The 20,371-nt window shown below is 46.7% G+C and overlaps 1 protein-coding gene across 1 annotated transcript in view; it reads right to left on the bottom strand.

Annotated features, from left to right (window-relative positions):
- FHDC1 (FH2 domain containing 1) overlaps positions 1-17,816 on the bottom strand; it is a 42,772-nt gene extending 24,956 nt beyond the window's left edge. Inside the window, 3 exon segments of the mRNA XM_045880277.3 lie at positions 8,533-8,902; positions 8,904-9,162; positions 16,775-17,816. Coding sequence (XP_045736233.2) covers positions 8,533-8,902; positions 8,904-9,025 — 492 coding nt within the window. The 5' untranslated portion in view covers positions 9,026-9,162; positions 16,775-17,816.
- Between the last annotated feature and the right edge of the window lie 2,555 nt (positions 17,817-20,371).

Below are 20,371 nucleotides of genomic sequence, written 5' to 3'. Positions count from 1 at the left end.
TTTGAGAGAGAGAAGGTGTGTGTGCATGAGCTGGGGGAGGGGCAGAGGGAGAGAGAGAATCCTAAGAAGGCTCCATGTTCAGGGCAGAGCCTGACTCCAGGCTCGATTTCAAGACCCTGACATCATGACCTGAGCTGAAACCAAGAGTCAGATACTTAACCAACTGAGCCACCTAGGTGCCCCTAATCTTACATAATTTTTAATGAACAACGTATATTAAAATTTTTTTAATTTAGCTATTTCGTCTTAGAATAATATAGCCTTCATTTAAAAGCCCAAATTTGAAAAACAGGTGTGTTAGCATAGCTAGATATATGAGAGTTGAACTAAGAAAGCAAAAAAATAACTCAAGATATTGCAGAGTCCCAAGCTCTGCTTTAGGGATGCAGAAGGACCAGTACTGTTATTTTAAGAAATGTAATAAAATTAATTTTTTTCTAAAAGATAAATTTCTTTTCATTGAGAAAGAATATATGTCCTTCATATATCGTCCTTCAGGGGGAGGTAAGAAAGTTTCCTACGTTTTATTTACTTGGAATTTATTTATTTATTTATTTTTAAAGATTTTATTTATTTGACAGAGAGAGACACAGCGAGAGAGGGAACACAAGCAGGGGGAGTGGGAGAGGGAGAAGCAGGCTTCCCGCGGAGCAGGAAGCCCGATGCGGGGCTCCATCCCAGGACTCTGGGGTCATGACCTGAGCTGAAGGCAGACGCTTAACGACTGAGCCACCCAGGCGCCCAATTTACTTGGAATTTAAAAAGGAAAACTCTTGTGCTGTATGTCACCAAGTCTAAGATGCATATTAACATCTCTACAATCAGGATGTATCTGACAATGCACAGCAGCTTCGATTTAATGAAATATGGTACCATTCTAATATACTGTCAAAACCCAGATTTGGGCTGCAATAGGTTTTACCTGTTCAAAATTAGTAACTGGGCAGGGTTTTATCAGACTAGAAATTAGACAGAACCTTTTTTGGGCAGGGGATGGGGAGGATGTTGTTATTAAATACAGAAGCCGGAGCGTCTGGGTGGCTCAGTTGATTAAGAGTCTGCCTTCAGCTCAGGTCATGACCCCAGGGTTCCAGGAATGAGCCCAGCATTGGGCTCCCTGCTCAGCAGGGAGTCTGCTTTTTCCTCTACCCCTCACCCCCCTGTGCTCTCTCTCTCATTCTCACTCTCTCAAATAAATAAAATCTTAATAAATAAATAAATAAATACAAACATACATACAGAAGCCATTTCTCTGGAAGGGAACATCCAAGATGTATGGAGGAAAGATCACCTTAAAACTGCCACAGGTTTTTTCTCATCTGTTTTTTGGTAAAGGGAGACTAGCTAAAACAGGAATGTTGTTATGATTCTCTTCCTTTCCAAATGTATGTGATTCATTTGTGAACAAAAGCGAATCAGGTTTCAGATTAAGTTCCTGTTCTCTAGGCCTGCTTGTAAGTTTATAAGCTGCAGTAAGAACTGTTAACCAAATTTAATGGCACTTCCTGGCTATAAGGTTAAATTTTTACAAGAGTATGGCTGTCTTCTTTTGAAGGTTAATCTTAAACAATCACATTATTTACTATCCTAGAGGTCTATTTCATGTTCGTGCAATCACCTACCAGCCATAAAATAAACTCACAAGCAAACAGGGCAGGCTCCTTATTGGAATCCTACCCAGGGATGCAGTTCAAGTTCAGTGTGAATGGAGGGGAGAAGACGGGGAGAGAATAAAACCTGTCAAACCTAACACCCTTTAAAGAGGAAAGCTCATAGGAAACAGAGGAATCTAAATTTAGTACAATAGAAAACAAGTGTATAATTCATCAATTAAAAAGCCACAAGTAAGAACATGTATATTGATATAGCGATATACATATCCAAAGAACTTCCTTGGCACTCACTTCTACCTAGAATGAGGAAAAAACTTCTTTTCTATTTCTCGCATTAAATCACCACCTCTTGCTCCATTTGACCCTGGATGGCAGCACCCTCTCCTGCCCCCAACTCCAAGTTCCACCCCTAACCCCCTGACACTTGGTGCCCCTGGAAAAGTGTTGGAGAAATTACTCTTATTATTCCTATTTGACAGATAAGGAAACCAAGCCTCAGCGATGTCATGTTATCCGTTTCCCAAAGCAACACGGGACCTGAAATGCTAGCCTGGGTCTCTCGGGTTCCTTCTCTAGTTCCTGTGAGTTTTAATATTGCTAGGGTATAGGCAAGCGGCAATGTTCTCCCACCAGCCTCGGGCTGGTATCCACTCAAGGAATGGGGGCAGATCTATAGAAAGCCATCCATAGGGCCTGGCCAAGTCCCCTAGTGATTCCAGGGCTGTCTGTGTGGGATGATGGATAGAAATCATGTTCTCACAGCTGAGACAGCCTTCAGGAGCTGCCATCATGCCCTTGACACAGGGGAGAAGCCACAGCCTGGGGTAGCGGCTGCCTCCACCGCTTGAAGCAAAGCTTCAGAAACTGGCCACCAATTTAAGACAGGGGCGCCTGGGTGGCTCAGTCGGTTAAGCGTCTGCCTTCAGCTCAGGTCATGATCCTAGGGTCCTGGGATCGAGCCCCCCGCAGAGCCCTGCATCTGCATCAGGCTCCCTGCTCAGTGGGGAGCCTGCTTCCCCCCTTCCCTCTGCCTGCCGCTCCCCCTGCTTGTTCTCGCACTTTCTTTGACAAATAAATAAATAAAATCTTAAAAAGAAATTTAAGAGAATTCAGCAATACTCCGAAGGAAAAACCTGGGCTGGCCATCCCCGAGCACCTTACAGGGCAAACAAAGCCCAGAGCCTCATCCAAACAGCAGGAAAACTGACAGCATTCCAGGGACAGTCCCACTCTTCTGGCATCCTCAGATTTGCCTAGTGCACGAGCTGGCTCCTCCTCACAGGCTGTCACACTCGATCCTTCTAAAGCAGCAACACTGTGTTTGTTAAAGTTTTTTAAAGCGGGTTATTGTTTCACATGCAAATTAGCTTATCTTACTCCCCAAATGCTTGTCATCTCAAAGCAGGGCAATTCAGGAACCCCTGCATGGGGGACTGGGCAGTGTTCTGGAATCATCCAGAGCAGGCTGCAAAAGCCAGCCTCAGGAACAAGGATGAACTAACCCGGCTCCCTCCCTGCCCCCCAGTTCCAATCCACAAAAATCTACTTTTCTGGGCACCGCAGGATAGGGGGGCAGGATCCCCACTGAAGTCAGGGCCTGTCACAACAGCCAGGTTACTGTAGAGCTCACAGGCTTTCCCATCAAAGGCCCACTGAAGAGTTATGCCAGCCCTGGAGAACGAGGGAGTGAAATACAAGGCCATATGCTCGACTGAGGACTTCCCACTAGGATGTGAGGCGGGCGCTGCTAGAGAAACAGGGTCCCCACAGACTGCGAGGCTGGCCAGGGTCCTTCTGCCTCCCTCTGAAGCACTGAGACCACAGCACTTGGGAGAGGCTGTGGCTGGCTCCACCACAACTCTAAGTGCTCCTCGTTTCTTCTACAATTCCTGTACATTCATCTATGAGCAGTCCCCTACACAATCTGCCTCCCATATTCTTCCAAGGAAGAAACAGCTTTTGCATTTTAGTTGTGGTAAAATACACGTTAACATTTACCATCTTAACCGTTTTGTTTGTTTACAGATGTTATTTATTTATTTGACAGAGAGAGACACAGCGAGAGAGGGAACACAAGCAGGGGGAGTGGGAGAGGAAGAAGCAGGCTTCCCGCCGAGCAGGGAGCCCGATGTGGGGCTCGATCCCAGGACCCTGGGATCATGACCTGAGCCGAAGGCAGACGCTTAACCGACTGAGCCACCCAGGCACCCCGACCATTTTTTGGTAAAGTAATCTCTACCCCCAACGTAGGGCTCCAACTCATGACCCCGAGATCAAGAGTCGCATATGCTACCAACTGAGCCAGCCAGGACCCCCCTTCCTGAACCATTTGTAAATGGTCAGTGTCATGAAGAGCACTCACACTGTGGTACAACCGTCACCACCATGCACCCACAGAACTCTTGCCCTCTTGCAAAATTGCAACTCTGTACCCATTAAGTCATAACTCCCCATTCCCTCCTTCCTTCAGCCCCTGCCAACCACCCTTCTACTTTCCGTCTCTAAGAATGTGACTATCCTGGGGAGCCTCACATCAATGGAATCATACAGTATTTGTCCTTTTGCAACTGATTTATTTCACTTAGCATCATGTCCTCAAGATAGAAGAAGAAATTGTTAAACCACTTTTGCTTCAATAGGCCAAAGAGGGCTTCCTGGACTGCTTAAGTACCACTAAGTAGTGCTTATTTCAATGTTACATCAAATTCGGAAAAGCAAAACTTAAAAAATCTTCCCGTATCCTCTTATATAGACATAGCTTTTGGATTTTGATGTTTTTTGATTTTTTTTTTTCCCATTTTCATTTTCTTTTTATTTTTGGTTGGCTGCCAATTGGGAAATGTTCCAGCCTAGGTTTGGGGGGAAAAAATAAAAACCCAGTTGAAGTTTTTTTTTTTTTTTTCTTTCAAATGTATTTCAAATACTCATCTAGTTCTGTAGTTCTGGATTGAGCATGCCCAGAATTCTAGAACATACTGAGAACATAACAAAAGTTGAGAAAGAATAACCGATAACCTGAATTAGTGTGGGAGAATATTATTTCTCAGAAATTTATAAAAGCAATCTTCCTTCCATCCTTCCTTTTTTCCTCTCTCTTTTCCTAATAAGCAATTTTAGTTATTTCTTATATAGTATTATTGTTAATTGTAAACAGACATTATATTGAACGATCTCATGTGTTTTCTTTTTCCTTTTTTATTTCACTTTTATTGAGGTATAATTAACAAATAAAATTGTAAGATATTTAAGGTGTGCATCGTGCTTATTTGCTATATGTAAACATGGTGGAAGGATTCCCCTCCCCTCACCTCATGTTATCTTGGTTTCCTCCTTTTCAGTGAGAGCATTTAAGTTCTACTCTCTTAGCAAATTTCAATTATCCAACACAGTGCTATCAACTGTAGTCACCTTGTTTTATAATACATCCTCAGGCCTCATTCATCTTGTGTTTTGTCAATCCCAGTTTTGATCATATTGATCTATCATACTGATAAGTACTCCCTTTGCCCCCTTGGTTCAGTTCTGTCAGCTCAATTACCTTTAATTTACTTTGGAGGATACCAACTGGCTAAGACTGTCCCACCCTTTAAGAACATTTCAGATTCTAGAGGGAGACAAGTACAGACCCAACCCACCAGTGTGAGCAATACTCTGAGGGGGTTGGGGAGCAGTGGTGACAGACAGAGAACTTCTCAGGGATGAGGTCAGTGAACTCCGCAAAGAGCTCTTTTTATTATTATCCCCAGTAATATATTTTTGTTATTTCTAATTACTTTATTACGGTTTAATCACTATTGTAACATTTGTAGCCTCCTCAAGTTAATTTTTAGGTAACAAAAACACAAGGATTGTAATATTTCAAAACCTTTCCTCCCTTCCCCCTTACTAAATGTTCTAATTTACTTTTTTGAGTGTTGTTCTTCCTAAATTCAGCCATTCCTGAACCCAGCTCTTCCTTATCTTCCAGCAACTTCTTTGTCTGGAATATAATAAAACTAATTTGTAATGCTTTATAAGCCCTTTAAAGTAGGAGCCAACCGCATAATGGCAGGCCATTTCTGCAGGAGGTTATTGTATTTCAAGGGGACATTATCTGATCCCTGACATGTTTGAACCTCTGGAATTATGGCCTGTGTTCAGGCTCAGGATGGGTCCCTCTGCCAAACATGCTGTTTAGTGTATTCTCCACTCCACGCAGACAGGTGGTGAGAACTAGTGCTTTCAACCCTGGATTCCATTTACTCCTTCTGAGTAAACTGAAGACTTATTACCGGACCTTGTGAAACTATCACTCTGCTGAGTTGTAATTTTCTTAGAAGAAAGTCTAATGAGGGAAGAAAATAGCATGTACTGTATTCTTTTACCGGAAAAAAAAAAAAATATATATATATATAAAATACTTCTAGCCATGTTGGAGATAGCATGAGAAATTGAAAATAATTCTGGATAACCCTCTGTTATGTGACAATATTGCCTAATATACACTTAAATCCATCCACCTAACCTATTTATCCTACCTGAGTACTAAAGCGTTGAAAAGTTAGATTATCTTATGACACACAGTCATGGTGATTTAATTTTTCTTTCTAGCAGCTTCTCTCAGATTAGGACCTGTAAGTGTTAAAAATATTCACACACCCATATTCACAATAGCCAAAAGGTGGAGGCAGCCCAAATATCCGTCGATGGATGACTAGATCAACAAAATGTGGTACAAATATACAATGGAATATCATTCAGCCTTAAAATTCTGACACATACTACATGGGTGAACCTTACTGACATTATGCAAACTGAAATGCTCCAGTCACAAAAAGACAAATACTATATGATTCCACTTACATAAGGCACATAGAGTGGTTAAATTCTTAGAGACAGAAAGTAGAAGGGTGGTTGGCAGGGGCTGAGGGAAGGAGGGAATGGGGAGTTATGACTGAGTGGGTCCAGAGTTGCAATTTTGCAGGACAGGGAGATTTCAGTGGGTGCGTGGTGGTGATGGCTGTAGGACGATGTGAGTGCTCTTCATGACACTGACCAGTACATTTACAAACGGTTAAGATGGTAAATGTAATGTGTATTTTATCACAATTAAAAATAATAATTATGGTTCCAGGTATTTTTTAAGTGAAAGGAAAAAAAAAAAGTAAAGACTTATCTAGGGTGAGGGGGTAGAGAGAGATGAGGGGAAGACTCTTTATTCCTGAAACTCAGATGTGGCCTAGACATGGACATTTCTGCTTCGGCTGTAGTTGGGGCAAGATGCCACACTCCCTGCTACTTCCCTCCCTCTCTGAGTGCTTCTTACCTGCTTTTGAATTAGCAGACATAAAGCTGCAAGCTCCTTGTAGCCCCTTGAATTATATCGTTCACCAAAATAAGTGTCTCCAATCTATAAAGGAGGCCACGCATTCTAACCTGGTAGCTGCCTCCCTAGTAGCATGGTAAGCTAGACCCCCATCTGGTTGTTATGGGTGGTTCCTTGAGAGGTGCGCTCAATTTCCCACTGTACCCATCCACTCTTTCCTTCAAAATTCTTGAAATGAAGTAGGGAGAACTAGGAAACAATGGTGAGAAACGCCTTACTGTACAGCAAAGGGTCTCTGCTGGAAGCTGGGGCGAAGGCCAGGATACTAAGGAAGTGACTTTTTGCTCCTTCCAATATTGAAAGGATCCGCTAAGAAATAAAAGGGCTCTGCAGAAAGGGAAGAACAGGAAAAGTCCAAGTTCAGCAGGGTAGGGCCGAGGGGTTGTCCTGAAGACTTCCTCTCGGATTTATTTCACAGTTCACACTTAATTCTAATCCCAGCATTCTCTGCATTTTATAGTTCACAGACTCTTGGCTATTTCAAAAGGGGACCATACCACCAATTTCAAGGACCCCCAAGTGAATCCATGGAGAGAAGTTAACCTGCTCCTGAGGCAGACAGAGAAAAGAGGTCAATAGTGTGGGCTTGAGAATTCAATTATGCAGAGAGCTGCTACCTCATCCCCGAGCCCTGACCACTCTCTTACCTGAGTCACTCCATCTTTGACCTATATTCTCTGCTTCTGTAGAATAGAATTAAAAAGTGATACACTTGTTGTCCCCCCTCCACTTTTTCTTTTTGGTGGGCAACATTCTTTCCTTTCAATCTCTAGTTTCCTCAGTACTTCTGCTAGCAAGCAGAGGTTTCTCAATTTACTTTGCTTCTAAACAGAGTACTTTCAAATGCAATTTTTGACTCAGTTTCTATAATATATGGTAATTGGTAGCTCTGAAGACATGCTTTCAGTGAACTTCTTATAACCTGCCAGCTTTACTTTGTTCTCAGTGTAAGACATTTATTGCTAACTGGCAATATGCTTGCTAGAAAATCCTAAAACTAGCTTTATGCTTTGAACTCTCTGGAAATCTCTATTCCACAATGGCCACACTTTAGAGGAATGAAGGCTCTCTCCTAACACTTAGGGAAGGAAAACTAGAGGGAAAAATAGGGATAAAATCTTCAGGATGCATATTAGTTAAGGGTGTCTTTAACAAAGGACATTTTGTCTCAGAAAGTTCCAGGAACTCAGGTTTTTGTTTCGACAGAGACTAATAACATGGACTTCGGCAGAACTGCTCCACCAGGGGAAACCGCAGCAGATGTTGCTGGAGACAGGGCAGTGCTGAGAGGCCAAAGAACGATGGCCCCACATAGCATGTTCTCAGCGTGAGGTCATAATCCACCGGGATGTCTGGGAGGATGTGGCATGCATGCTTCTTACACTTTTCTGCTAGTCAGCTCAGGCTCATCATGTAAGGCCCTTTCTATCATTTCCAGAGCACACACACATTATCTTACTTAGTGCTTTAGCAAGTTCTGAAACGTACACACCCTTCCAAACACAAAACAATGCAGCGTGTGGAGGATTATCCCTCCCCGAGATCCGTTCTTACCTCTTCCCTAGCATCCCTGAAGGATGAATTTAAAGTCCCTCCTCTCCTAGAAAGGGAAGACTTGGTAGTAGTATCTTCTTGCTGCCCAAAGAGTTCCTCGATGGTCTTTGTATCAATTTGGTAGTGATGCTGCTGCCTGGCGGCCAAAGTCCAGATGTTGGTTTTGCCGCGAACTTGCTCCTCTGGAATGGTCTTCCAAAAAAAGCTTCTCATCCGCTTTTTCTTACCAAGGTGGCTGTAGCCATTCATGGGAGAAGCTGGGGGTAGTCCTGGAGGGGGAGGCGGGAGCGGAGGCCCCCCGGGGAGCGGCGGTGGGCAGGGAGGAGGAGGAGAGGGAGGAAATCCCTCCCCTGCATATGGACATGGTGGAGGGGGGGGGAGGAGGAGGAGGAGGGGGTGGCGGTGCTGTCTGCCGGATCATGAATCCAGCTGCCGCAGTGGTAGTCCCATTTTCTTTATCGCTGGCCAAGGAGACACAATTCATAACATGCATAGTACTGTTGCCTTCTAAGGAGATAATTTCTTGGCCTTGGGGAAGCAGACACAAACATCAAACTTGTGTCATACTTTTTCACTCGCTGGTCGGCTGCCAGAGAAAAAGGCAACTGTGCTGTGTGTCATCTTCCAAACCTACAGAGATAAAACAACTTGAAATCGGTACAGGAAAACATCTGAATGCTAGCTCTTCCCTTCAGAGCCTCGTACCAGTCCTCCTGGAGTGGCTGGGTATTACAATCAATGAGAGGAAACACATCCAAAAGAGCAAAAAATGGGACTGATATTTTTCTAAATGTGAACCAAGCAAAATTTTACTGCTTGGAAATGCTGCCAAAGAAGCAGCCAACAAACCCAACTTGGAAACCTTCCATTAATCAATAAAACACATATTGACTGAGAACCTGCTATAGGTTCAGCAAGTATTGCTCAGTTTATGAATAAACTACTTGTTCACTAACTGGCTCATTTTCTTTGGGCAATGGATACCCAACCCCTAGGGAAATTACCCAAATGGCTGAAGCATTAGGTATTAGTGGACGACCCTGCCTTTCTCCTGTACGGACATGTCCCCTACCAATCACTTGGTCAAAGGTTATCCTTTGCCTTGCATGGAAGTGGCAGGGCATTTGGAAATGATAAAATAGCAACCAAACTCATTCCCCTAGAGTCAGGGCCACCATGTTCCTGCTCCATTTGGTGATGTGGCCTCCCCGCCAATAGAGAAAAGAACACTAGATGTTTAAAGGTTGTAGCTCTAAATCAAACTTTACTACTTACATTTTATTTATTTATTTTTAAAGATTTTATTTATTTATTTGAGAAAGAGAGTGAAAGAGGGAGAGCACAAGGTGGGGAGGGTAAGAGGGAGAAGCAGACTCTCTGCTGAGCAGGGAGCCCGATGTGGGGCTCGATCCCAGGACTTCAGGATCATGACCTGAGTCGAAGGCAGACGCTTAACCCACTGAGCCACCCAGGCGCCCCTACTGCTTACATTGTAGACAAGTCACTTCACCTTCCCAGACTTCCGTTTTGCCCTTTGTAAAACTAGGAGGTTGGGATCCATTCCATGACCTCTCTCATTGCTGCCAATGCTATCATTTTAGATTCTCATTAAGCCACTCTTCAGGAACAATCAGAACTTCATGCCTACCTCTTCAGCTTCTTCTGTGATACTATTAGCAGAGAAGACACATACACACAAGTATATGCTGCTCGCATCATACCTGCCACAGGTCTATCCCTTATCCACACAGTCACTGAGTTATATTGGTGGCTTGTGTTTTTATTGGCCTTTAAATGTTTGTTTTTGGTCCTGAGTTGTTACAGACCTGATGTGAAAACAGAGGTCAAAACAACCACATTTCTTTAGATGTAAGGCCAGATTAACGGAGGATGTAGAAGGGACTCCATGCAGGCGATGAAGTGAGCTCCCCAACTATGTAGGAGTGTAAAAAGGGGACTGTTTCCTCCAGGTCACATGGAGAGTCTTTTTTACACTGGACTTCTGAGTGTAATTACCCTTTTACAGCATCACTGTTGAAGCTCACACTTACAGACACACGGTGGTCAAATAATACTGGGTTGTGCAGGAGTAAACTGCCTGATAGCACTAATTCAAATATTATGAAATGCCTTACACAGAACCATGTATAAAAGACAGGATTGCCTTGGGAATAAGAGTGGAGACTCTAGAAATAGACTGTTTTTTCCTCAGATTTCAGGTTTGCTACTACTTAGATGTGCAATCTGAGGTGAGGTAGGCTGTCGAACCTATGTCTCAGCATCCTTACGTATACTATAAAGATACATTGTTTCATTGCTTTGCATAAGAATGAACGAGCTAATACATGTACTAAGATGCCTGGTACATAGTTCGTTATTACTAACAATAACCAGTGTCATGTGTATATATGATTTCTCTTTACTTTCACAGGTGTTATATTTTCTTTAAAATATGTATTGGGTTTATGGATAAAATGCTAAGTTGTTCCTGGATGGTAGAAAAATGCCTTTAACAGTCCCATTCTTTGCTTTCTAAGTTACTAAGTTTGTCCTTCTTCAATACGCAGTGATTATATATTATATTATCTCTAAATTATAAGAACAGGGGCGCCTGGGTGGCTCAGTCAGTTAGCATCCGATTCTTGATTTCAGCTCAGGTCATGATCACTGGGTTGTGAGATCAAGCCCCACGTCCAGCTCTGTGCTAGGGGTGGTGGAGCCTGCTTAAGATTCTCTCTCTGCCACCCCCCCCATAAATAAATAAATAAATAAGTTATAAGCACAAATGTTTTTATGAAACATTTGAATATTTAACTTTTGAAAACTATATACAGGTAGAAGATAGCACTGCCAGCTACTAACTGGATTTTTCTTTTTTTTACCATTTTAACCATTTATAATTGTGTATCAGTGACATTAAGTACATTTGCAGTGTTGTGCAGCCATCATCATTAAGTAATTTTTTAAAATCCTTTTTTTTTTTTAAAGGATTTTATGTATTTATTTGAGACAGAGAGAATGAGAGACAGAGAGCATGAGAGGGAGGAGGGTCAGAGGGAGAAGCAGACTCCCTGCCGAGCAGGGAGCCCGATGCGGGACTCGATCCCGGGACTCCAGGATCATGACCTGAGCCGAAGGCAGTGGCTTAACCAACTGAGCCACCCAGGCGCCCCCATTAAGTAATTTTTTAGAAAGTAAAACTGAAATGATTTATCCAAGCCAACTTACAGCTCACTTGAGATGCAACTGGCTTTTAAAAGGAGTTTTCATAATTACCATTAGGGGCATAACCAGGCTGTTTTCATAGTTGGCACCCCTTAAGCAATGACTCATTGTCAATTACAGTTTATAGTTACATTTGAACTCTTTTTCAAGACTGCACAGGTAATCTTGGCAGTTTACCCTTGCATAGTTTAAAATACTTCTGTATATAAAATATCTCATGTATTGAAGAGTTGTTAATCCTCCAACTCACCTCCAACTACAGATAGGCTGACTCGTTTACAGATTATTCCTGCTAAGAATGGCGATAACCTTAAAAAGTCTCCATCCTAGAAAGCAATAACTCAGTGCGGCATAAGTCCATCCACAGATGTGCCATTAAACCTCCTCATACGGCAAGTACAGAGATACTGAAGAGTGAGAAAGCCCATACACTCAGGTTGTGCACCAGCACTAGTTTCTATCACCAAAGCTCCAAAGGATGCAAGTCTTTTTGAGTATTGTGCATTGCACAGAAGAAGGACAAGATAAAGGCTTGTCAAAGTAAAAAGTGGCATGTGTTAGTTAGGCGCTGGCATAATTCTAACCACTGCCCCATCTAGAGAAAGCAGTTATTTTTAAAAGTTGAAAGAACAAAATAAACTTTACAACACTGTTACTGGTATGTTGCCTGGCTAATTTTTTCCCAGGCTAACAAATAAGGATCCTAGGCCCCCAACAGCTCCTAATGAATAAATTCTCCAGCAATGATTAGCTAAGATGCTAATGCTTTTACTACCGGCTTCAACAGGGCTTTGATAGGGCTTTCCCTTTGGGCAGGATTTCCAATGTCAAGAGACACAGGAAAAAGAGAGTGCAGACAGACATTCTAACCCTTTCCAGAGTCTCATAACATATGAAAACAGAGGATACACAAAGAGCATTTGATTTACTAGGGGATGGTCCACAGTAAAGACGCAAAAGCATACTCTCCAAGTGTGTTAGCATACAGGTAATGCCACAGCCCTGAAAACATTGCTGTTTCTCACAGCTGCCAACTGCCAGGAGGGACAATGGAATTAGCCTTGGCTCTGTCTGGAAAATGTCAAAGGTCCCATCAATCTCCCCAGGGCAGACAGAGACAGGTTTGTATTTAACATCTCACCTACAGGTTGGGGACCTCAGCAGCAGGGAGGACAGCTGCTAAGCCTGACAAAGGTTCAGCCCTGAGTAAAATGTAGAGCTGCCACTGTAAGGCTCTGAAGATGAGAACACTTCAAGCCCGCTGAGTGCTGCTCATGAGCCATCAGGGGTGTGTCTGAGTGATGGACCCTCTAGAGAGGCTATAGCTCAACACAGCATCTTTTAACTATGTGAATTTTTAATAGGAGGATGTTGGGACCATGTCTTTAGCCTTTAGCTGATCAGCAAGCAGAAAGTCTTAGAATGCGAATGTTCAAAAGGGTCTTCAAAGAAGCCCCACTAGCCCAACAGCCAGCATTGCTTTGCTCTTGGTGTCAGAAACATGAAGGGCGTGAGCAGGAGGGAAGAAGAGAGAATATGTGTTTCATTTCACAGTATATTTCGGAGGAAAACATGTTCCTGAAAGTCAGTTCAGAGCTCAGCGTTTTCCTGAAAGAGGGTTAGTGGGGCCCAGTAGCTCAGCTGCTCACTCACCCTCTAGGTCAACAATAATCAAAAGTAAACGCCAAGGAAAATCCGCCAGAAAACCTTTCCCCTTCATTTCTGACTTGTGTCACAGATGAGGTGGGAGCAGGAAGGGCTGGCCCACACCCTTCTGATGACAAACGGGGGCAGAGAAAGCCAGGTTTGGAGAGCAGACAGGGGAACACACAGCCCTTTTATCTGCGGGAGAAAAAAGGGCAGGGAGAGTACAGGCGATTCTAAAATACGGAATTTTTGCCCTCCACTAATTCATTGGGGAAAGGCCCCTCCCCGACCGCCTATCTTTCAAAACCTTTCTTGATTATTCAACCGAGAATGTCAACCACACAGTCGAACCAGAGCTGGGAACATCCAGCGCTTCACCTTGGCACCGCAGGCTGCAGCCAAAGAACCCCTGACTGTCTCCAGTCAGCGTGTTTAATCTGCAGCACAACATAAACACTTCACAGATGCCCCCGAGCGCAACACCCAGAGAGCAGAGAAAGAACGCTTGTTTCTGAATGTGCATTTTCCGTTTCTCTCAAGGTCCCCAAACCAAGGGAAAAAAGCAAAGGAGCGCCCAAGGATGCTCCAGAGAGAGGGAAGGAAGCGCTCGCTACTCATTCCAGGAACACAACTGTGGGTCAGGAGAGGGGGGTCACAGACGGCCGAACACTAGGAGCAACTTCTGTGCAAACAGATGTCTGACTGCCAGGTCCCGAAGAAATTCGGCGTGGGGGCACCGGGGGCCACGATTTCTTCCCAGAAGTCTGAACACAGAGTAGCTTTCCAAGGTCTTTGCACTGGCCAGCGATCCACCGCGTCCTTCCGCCCCCCAGCCCCGGGCCCTGTGTCCCGCCCCAGCCACTCACCAAGACGGCCCCGGCTCGGCCGCGCAGAGGGCTCGGGGGCGCCGCGTCCGCCCCAATCCCCAGGAGCGACGCGAGTGGGAGGTCCCGCGGGCGCGCGCGAGCCGCCAGCCGCGTCCTTATCTGCGCCGCGGCAGGAGTGGCGGTGGGGGAGCGGGCGCCGGTGCGCAGCCGAGATAGACGCCCACACGGCGGCGCACGCTCCAGGGCGGCTGCCGCGGCGGGGCGAGGGCGCGCTCGGCGGAGAGGCCGCTGCGGGCCGTGCGGGAACCAGCGGGGCCGAAAGGGCCGACGCCCGGGAAGGACTGGGCCCTCCGCCTCCCGGGAGCGCCGAGCGTCCTCCAGTCCTCGAACAGAATCGACTGGAGCGGCCGCCGCACACGCTCGTCCCTCCCGCGGCCCCTTGGGCGGGCGGGTCTGGGCGTGCCGGGGGGGGGGGGGTCGCCCGGCCCCGCCCCCTCTCCCGGAGGACCCGAGCTTAGGGTCCGCCCCCCCCCCCGGCCCGGCGCCGTTCCCAGGGTACCCGCCCCTCCGCCCAGCAGCCGCACAGAGCTCCAGAAGCCGGGTCGGTTCCCCCTAAAGAGGGAAGGTGTCTCAGTGGCTTGGAAGCGAAAGAGGGGATCTCCTGGTTCGCCAACCCGGGCTCTGCCAAGTCCTCGAACCTTCGTGGAGACAACCTCCCCGCTGTCCGGGGTCTGGGTCCCAGGCGCGGGGGAGAAAGCCTCAAGGCCGCACTGCGGATCAGCGGATAGGAGCCCTGAAGAGCCGGCAAAAAAAAAAAAAAAAAAAAAAATGTAGAGGGGAGACTCCTGGTGTTTGGTCGGAGGATAAAACCGGAGAGCCCGCAGTCCCCGAGCTACGGGCACCGCGGCGGCTGGAGCTAATCTACCAGCCCACCCGCTCCCTCCCCAAACTTCTACAAGCTGACGGCGAGACTTCGAATCTGAACTTCGAATGGCCAGGACCAGTGTGCGAGAGCAAGAGCCGCCCTGTCCTCGGTCCGCATCACCCCGAAGCAGTCCTCGCCAACCCCGCACCCACTTTCTGGAGCGGCAAGTCTTGGCTCCCCGCTGGCCAGTGGCGCGCTCTTAGGCCGGGCAGGGATCAAGTGGGGGCGCGGTTTATCCAAAAATCTTAGCAGCTAGAGCTAAACTAGCCGACCCTGGTGCAGCCGGGCGGCGGCCCGTGACCTAGCTCGTTCTCCAGACGCGGGTCCAGACCCGCGCGTCTTGGCCTCAACAGACCGATCGCTGTCCTCTGCAGCCTGCGCAGTGCAGGCACCAAAGTCACTCGAGTGGGTGTGGAGGGAGCGCGCAAACCTCCCCAGCCCTTCCCACTGTGGCTCGAAGGCAGCAGCCGAGACTTGGCGCCGCAGCCTGGGGTCCAGGCTGATCCCCGCCCTTGGCCCTCGGGAGCCGGGGAGTGTCCGGCTCCCGGGGCCCCCGAGCGGCGGTCGCCCCGGCCTCGGCCGCCCGGCTCCCACTCACCCGCGGCCCGCGCTCTCCGCGCGTGCTCCTGGCTCCCCACCGCTGTCTCCCAGCGCCAACGCCGCTTCCCGGGTCTCGGCAGCCCGGGCTGCTCGGGACCGCGAGGGGGAGGGCGACGGGGGGCGGGGCTCAGCCGCTGCCTCAGGTAACAATGCTGCAGACGAGCCCGCTCCCAGCGCCTGCCGCAAAGGGCAGCACGCCCTTTCCTGCTCGGCCGCTTCCCTCCTCCCACCCTCCGAGCGCCAACGTCGGGGCCGCGGCGCTCATCTTCACCTTCCCGGGGCCCCGGGGGCCTGCAAGTCGCCACCCGGCACGCTGCTCCCCGCACCCGAAGGCGCTCGAGGAAGTAGGGCTGGCGGGAAACAGAGAAGTACGAGCGTGAAGAAGAGCCAGGTGTCCTCGTGTAACCCGCAAGGGGAGGCGCCAAGCCGGTTCCGAACCTGCAAGTGCTTTCCACAAAACAGCTTCTGCCGCAACCTCCCCGCCACCCTTCCCTGCGCACACGCACACTCCTGCACGCACGCCCTCCGCGCGCGCGCACACGCACACACACAGGCGCGCGCGCCAGGCCACCCTCTGCCGCACGCTTGTTTCTCCCGAGAGCACTGGGGCAGCATTGGGGTGCACTGTCCCAGCCCTTACAGCCGAATCCCAGCCGAGCGCGAGCTACCCAAAGGTCACCTCCTCCCTGGGTCCTGCAAACCTGTAGGTGTGTTGCGTTTTTTTTTTAAATCTCCTCAATGATGATGGTAACAAAGGTCTTTCAGTTATATTTAAACAAAGCAAAGAAAAAAAAAGTCCACTGCAAGTCAGATCGCATGAACGGACGCTGTCTGGGAAAGACTCCTCACAGGAAGAAACCGGGGAACAGTTTAATCGCATCTTTTTTTTCCAAAGTAACTTGTGAAGCCAGGCAGCGAGAGACATAGTCAAAGAAAACCTTTCCTGGGTAAACCAGCCGGTCGGAAATCAGCTGAAGGGGTGGAGAGGCGCCCTGGGTGGGGATGAAGTCATCCTTACCTTTGACTTGGTTAACAGATAACAGACCACAGTTTTCCAGCCTCTCTCTGGTGCCTGATGACTTCGGTCTCTCCACCCTGGTCTTCAACCCCTGAACTCCCACAACTCATTCTCCATGTGGATGGAAAAAGTGAAGCTATTAGGGCAAAAACAAAGCAAAACAAAAACAAAAAACAAAATCAGTGCCAGCCAACAGCCCGTTTCTTAGCCATTGACCAGGCTTACACTACACATGAGGAGTAGATCCAACCAAGACCAGAGAAAATCTCAAGGAGTGGGAAATGTAATAAAAGAGAAAGCCAGATCCATGCTCAGGGAGTTAATATTAATCCCAAAGGAATATGGACTGCATAGGCAAAAGTTGAATGAAGAATTTTAAAACTGAGGAGCGGAATGGTATCCTCTCCTTTTCTTTTATGGAGGGCTGGCCAGATGAAGGGTCTACATTCACTGCACACTTCCCGCTCATCAATACGCTCCCCCCAACCTGGGCTTCCCCCACACTGTACTCAGTAGACATTTTCAAATCAGCCACTTTTTTGAATAGTTAAATCCAGTGACCCATCATCAACCTCAAGTCTTTTTGATCTCCCTGCTGCATGCTGGCCTACAGACCTTCTCTCTGCCCCTCTGGCCTCCTCTGCTGACCCCTTTTGTCCTTTGAGGACAGTAACTGGATTCTTCCAATTCTGTCTCCCATTATCCCATGGGTTCTGTCTTCTGACTTGAACCTGTAAAGGTCCAGATTTTATAGGGCCTGAAGCTTATATAACTCTTGAGGGAGCTTTTTAAAGAAAATCAGTAACTTATAAACACAACACTAGGTGTATGTCCTTGGAAGTGTCTAGGAGAGTGAGGGGCAGGAAAACTTGAGCTCCAAGGCAAATCCACTTCTGACTTCACCTCTAGGTCAGTGACTCTCAAATCCATATTGTCTCTGTAATATCTCAGGTCCAAATTCAATGTCCAAGGGTCAACTCATCTTTCTCTTAAAACTAGCACTTATCCTACCTGTACCTCTTACTTAAGACCTGATTTTTAGGGATGCCTGCTCAGTTGGTTAAGCATCTGCCTTTGGCTCAGGTCATGATTCCAGGGTCTTGGGATCGAGTCCCAAATTTGGACTGCTTGCTTGCTCTGCAGAGAGCCTGCTGCTCCCCCTGCTTGTGCTCTTGTGCTCTCTAACAAATAAGTAAATAAAATCTTAAAAAAAAAAAAAGACTAGATTTTTAAAATTTGAAATCCCGGCTTTCCTCTGGTTCTTTTTCTCTTCTGAATTCCTTATATCTAAGTATTCACTGAATTTGTTGCTCTTGCCACAAGTCTCATCTCTAACATCTGTACTTTATATCCACATCCACTCACCCCAATTAGAGGATGGGGGAGCTGATATAAATATTTGCTGTTGGCCATGTGTCAGGAACCACATGTGATTCTCACACCAACCCTAGAAACCCACCAATCTGTATTTTTTAGTTTAGAGAAGTTAAATCGGGCTCCTGTGTCCACTGCCTTGGTGTCCTTTCTCCTTCTCCGCTCTTTTCCCTGATTCCACTGTCAGGCCAGTGTTTTCGAAAGTCTAATTTCATCACATTACCTACCTGTTCAAAAGCATCCGTAGGTTCACACACGTGCCTACGGGAAGAAAGTGGTGATCATCCATCGGACACTGGCTGCATTTTACCTTCCCCTCCTGCGGTCTGAACTGTTCTGCTGCACTCACGCAGCATTGTGTGTGGGCCCTGAACGTATCAGCCTTCATCTTTGGCTCTTATTTGATATGTTGTGCCTATTAGGCGGCCAAAAAGTAGTTGCGTAGCACAGAGCACAACTCTGAAAGAAAATCAATGTCTCCATGGATGTGAATCTAAGGCAGGGAATCTAGAGGACACTTTGTTCTTCGTCCACTAATACGCTGATTGTTAACCACACCCTGGTCTCCCCGGACCTTGTGCTTGGGAGGTAAGGTGGGCTGCTTGTCTGTATCCCAGAAACCTCAGCAGCTCTGTCTGGGAGGAAGGCCAGCAAGACTCCTGAAGCCAAGTGTGCCCAAAATCAGCCCAGCCCCAGAATTTGTGGCTTGAAGCTGCCAACCTCAGGGGTGCCGGAGCAGAGGGCAGGGTGGCCAGCGTGCACTTCTCCTAGCAAGCCGAACCTCTCTGGAGCGTGCTCGTAGCTTCGTGTGGCCCCGGCCATGGCCTCCACAGGTCCCAGCTCCAACCCCTGCCGAAGAACTTCTCGGTCTGCAGCGCGTCTTCCCTCTCCCCAGACTGTCCTTTCCAGATTGCTCTTTTTCCTTTGCCCAGTTCATATTCTGTCTTCGGGCTTCCCTTCCTCAGCCCTGAGAAGCTGGTGGTTTCCTCTATAACAAGCACTTTGTATTGGAATGTCATTAGGAGCTCCTCAACAAAACCTTCAAACCAAAATAAATCAAATTGCAGAATCCACCCTAAAAAATACCTTATGGTTCTAAAAGAGGTTTATTTGTGGGGCGTCTGGGGGGCTCAGTCGGCTAAGCGTCTGCCTTCAGCTTGGGTCATGATCTCAGGGTCCTGGGATCGAGCCCCGCATCAAGCCCCACATCGGGCTCCCCGCTCAGTGGGGAGCCTGCTTCTCCCTCTCCCTGTCACTCCCCCTGTTTGTACTCTCTCTGTCAAATAAAAAAATAAAAAAATCTTAAAATAAATAAATAAATAAAACAGGCCTATTTGCGTAAGGAAGAAGTCTAATGCATGAGCTGACTTCATGGACCACTAAGGAACCGCAGTGGACACCCTGAAATAAGTCCCCTCTAGCATAGGGTTGAGGCATCAAACTGATTTTTAAAACCCTTTCTCTCAGTGATACAGACGGAGACTTACTTAATCTTTGTTCTTCTTAAAACATATCTGATGAGATCAGTTGTTCAGTATTTAGATTATAGGCTGTGTCTTTGCTCTTAAAATTGGAAACTGCAAAAGAAACCAACTACCAACTCTCTAGTTAAACAGGCTTGGCAGACAAAAGCAAAGACTCACCACTCCTTCTAATAACAGCCATTTCTAAGAGAAATTGCTAGACCTCCTTGTTCCCTTCAAAGGTTGAAGGTGTAAAATACATAAAATCAACAGAATTGTTGTTGTCACCATGAATGCAAATTCACATCAAGTATCTCATTGACAAAATGCAGACACTGGATTGCTGTTGTTTTCTAAACAACTTTGAGCCGAGATAATGATGTTTTCTTTTTGCAGGCTAAGAAATGGAAATAGTAAGTTGCCTTTAAGCATAGTAAATAATAACTAGGCTCCAACCATTAAGAGGGAGAAACTTTTTTTCTGGGTGCTAAGTAGTGATTTCTGAAAATTTAAAATAGAAAATGCTTTCACAGGTAGGGGCACCTGGGTAGCTCAATCGTCTAAGTATCTGACTCTTGATCTTAGCTCAGGTCTTGATCTCAGGAGTGTGAGTTCAAGCCCTGTTTTGGGCTTCATGCTGGGTGTGGAGGCTACTTAAAAAAAAAAGAAATGAAGAAAAAAAAAAGAAAGTGCTTTCACATGGGACGCATGTGATGTTGATATCCATGGTAGCATCAACAGGCATTTCCCTGGCCAGAAG

Source organism: Mirounga angustirostris, unplaced genomic scaffold (genome assembly GCF_029215605.1).
Source record: "Mirounga angustirostris isolate CCGP_5_RB_7025 unplaced genomic scaffold, mMirAng1.0.hap1 SCAF_2, whole genome shotgun sequence".
Taxonomy (NCBI): Eukaryota; Metazoa; Chordata; class Mammalia; order Carnivora; family Phocidae; genus Mirounga; species Mirounga angustirostris.
The sequence above is the reverse complement of the archived record's forward strand: the minus strand, read 5'-3'. Positions and strand labels throughout refer to the sequence as shown.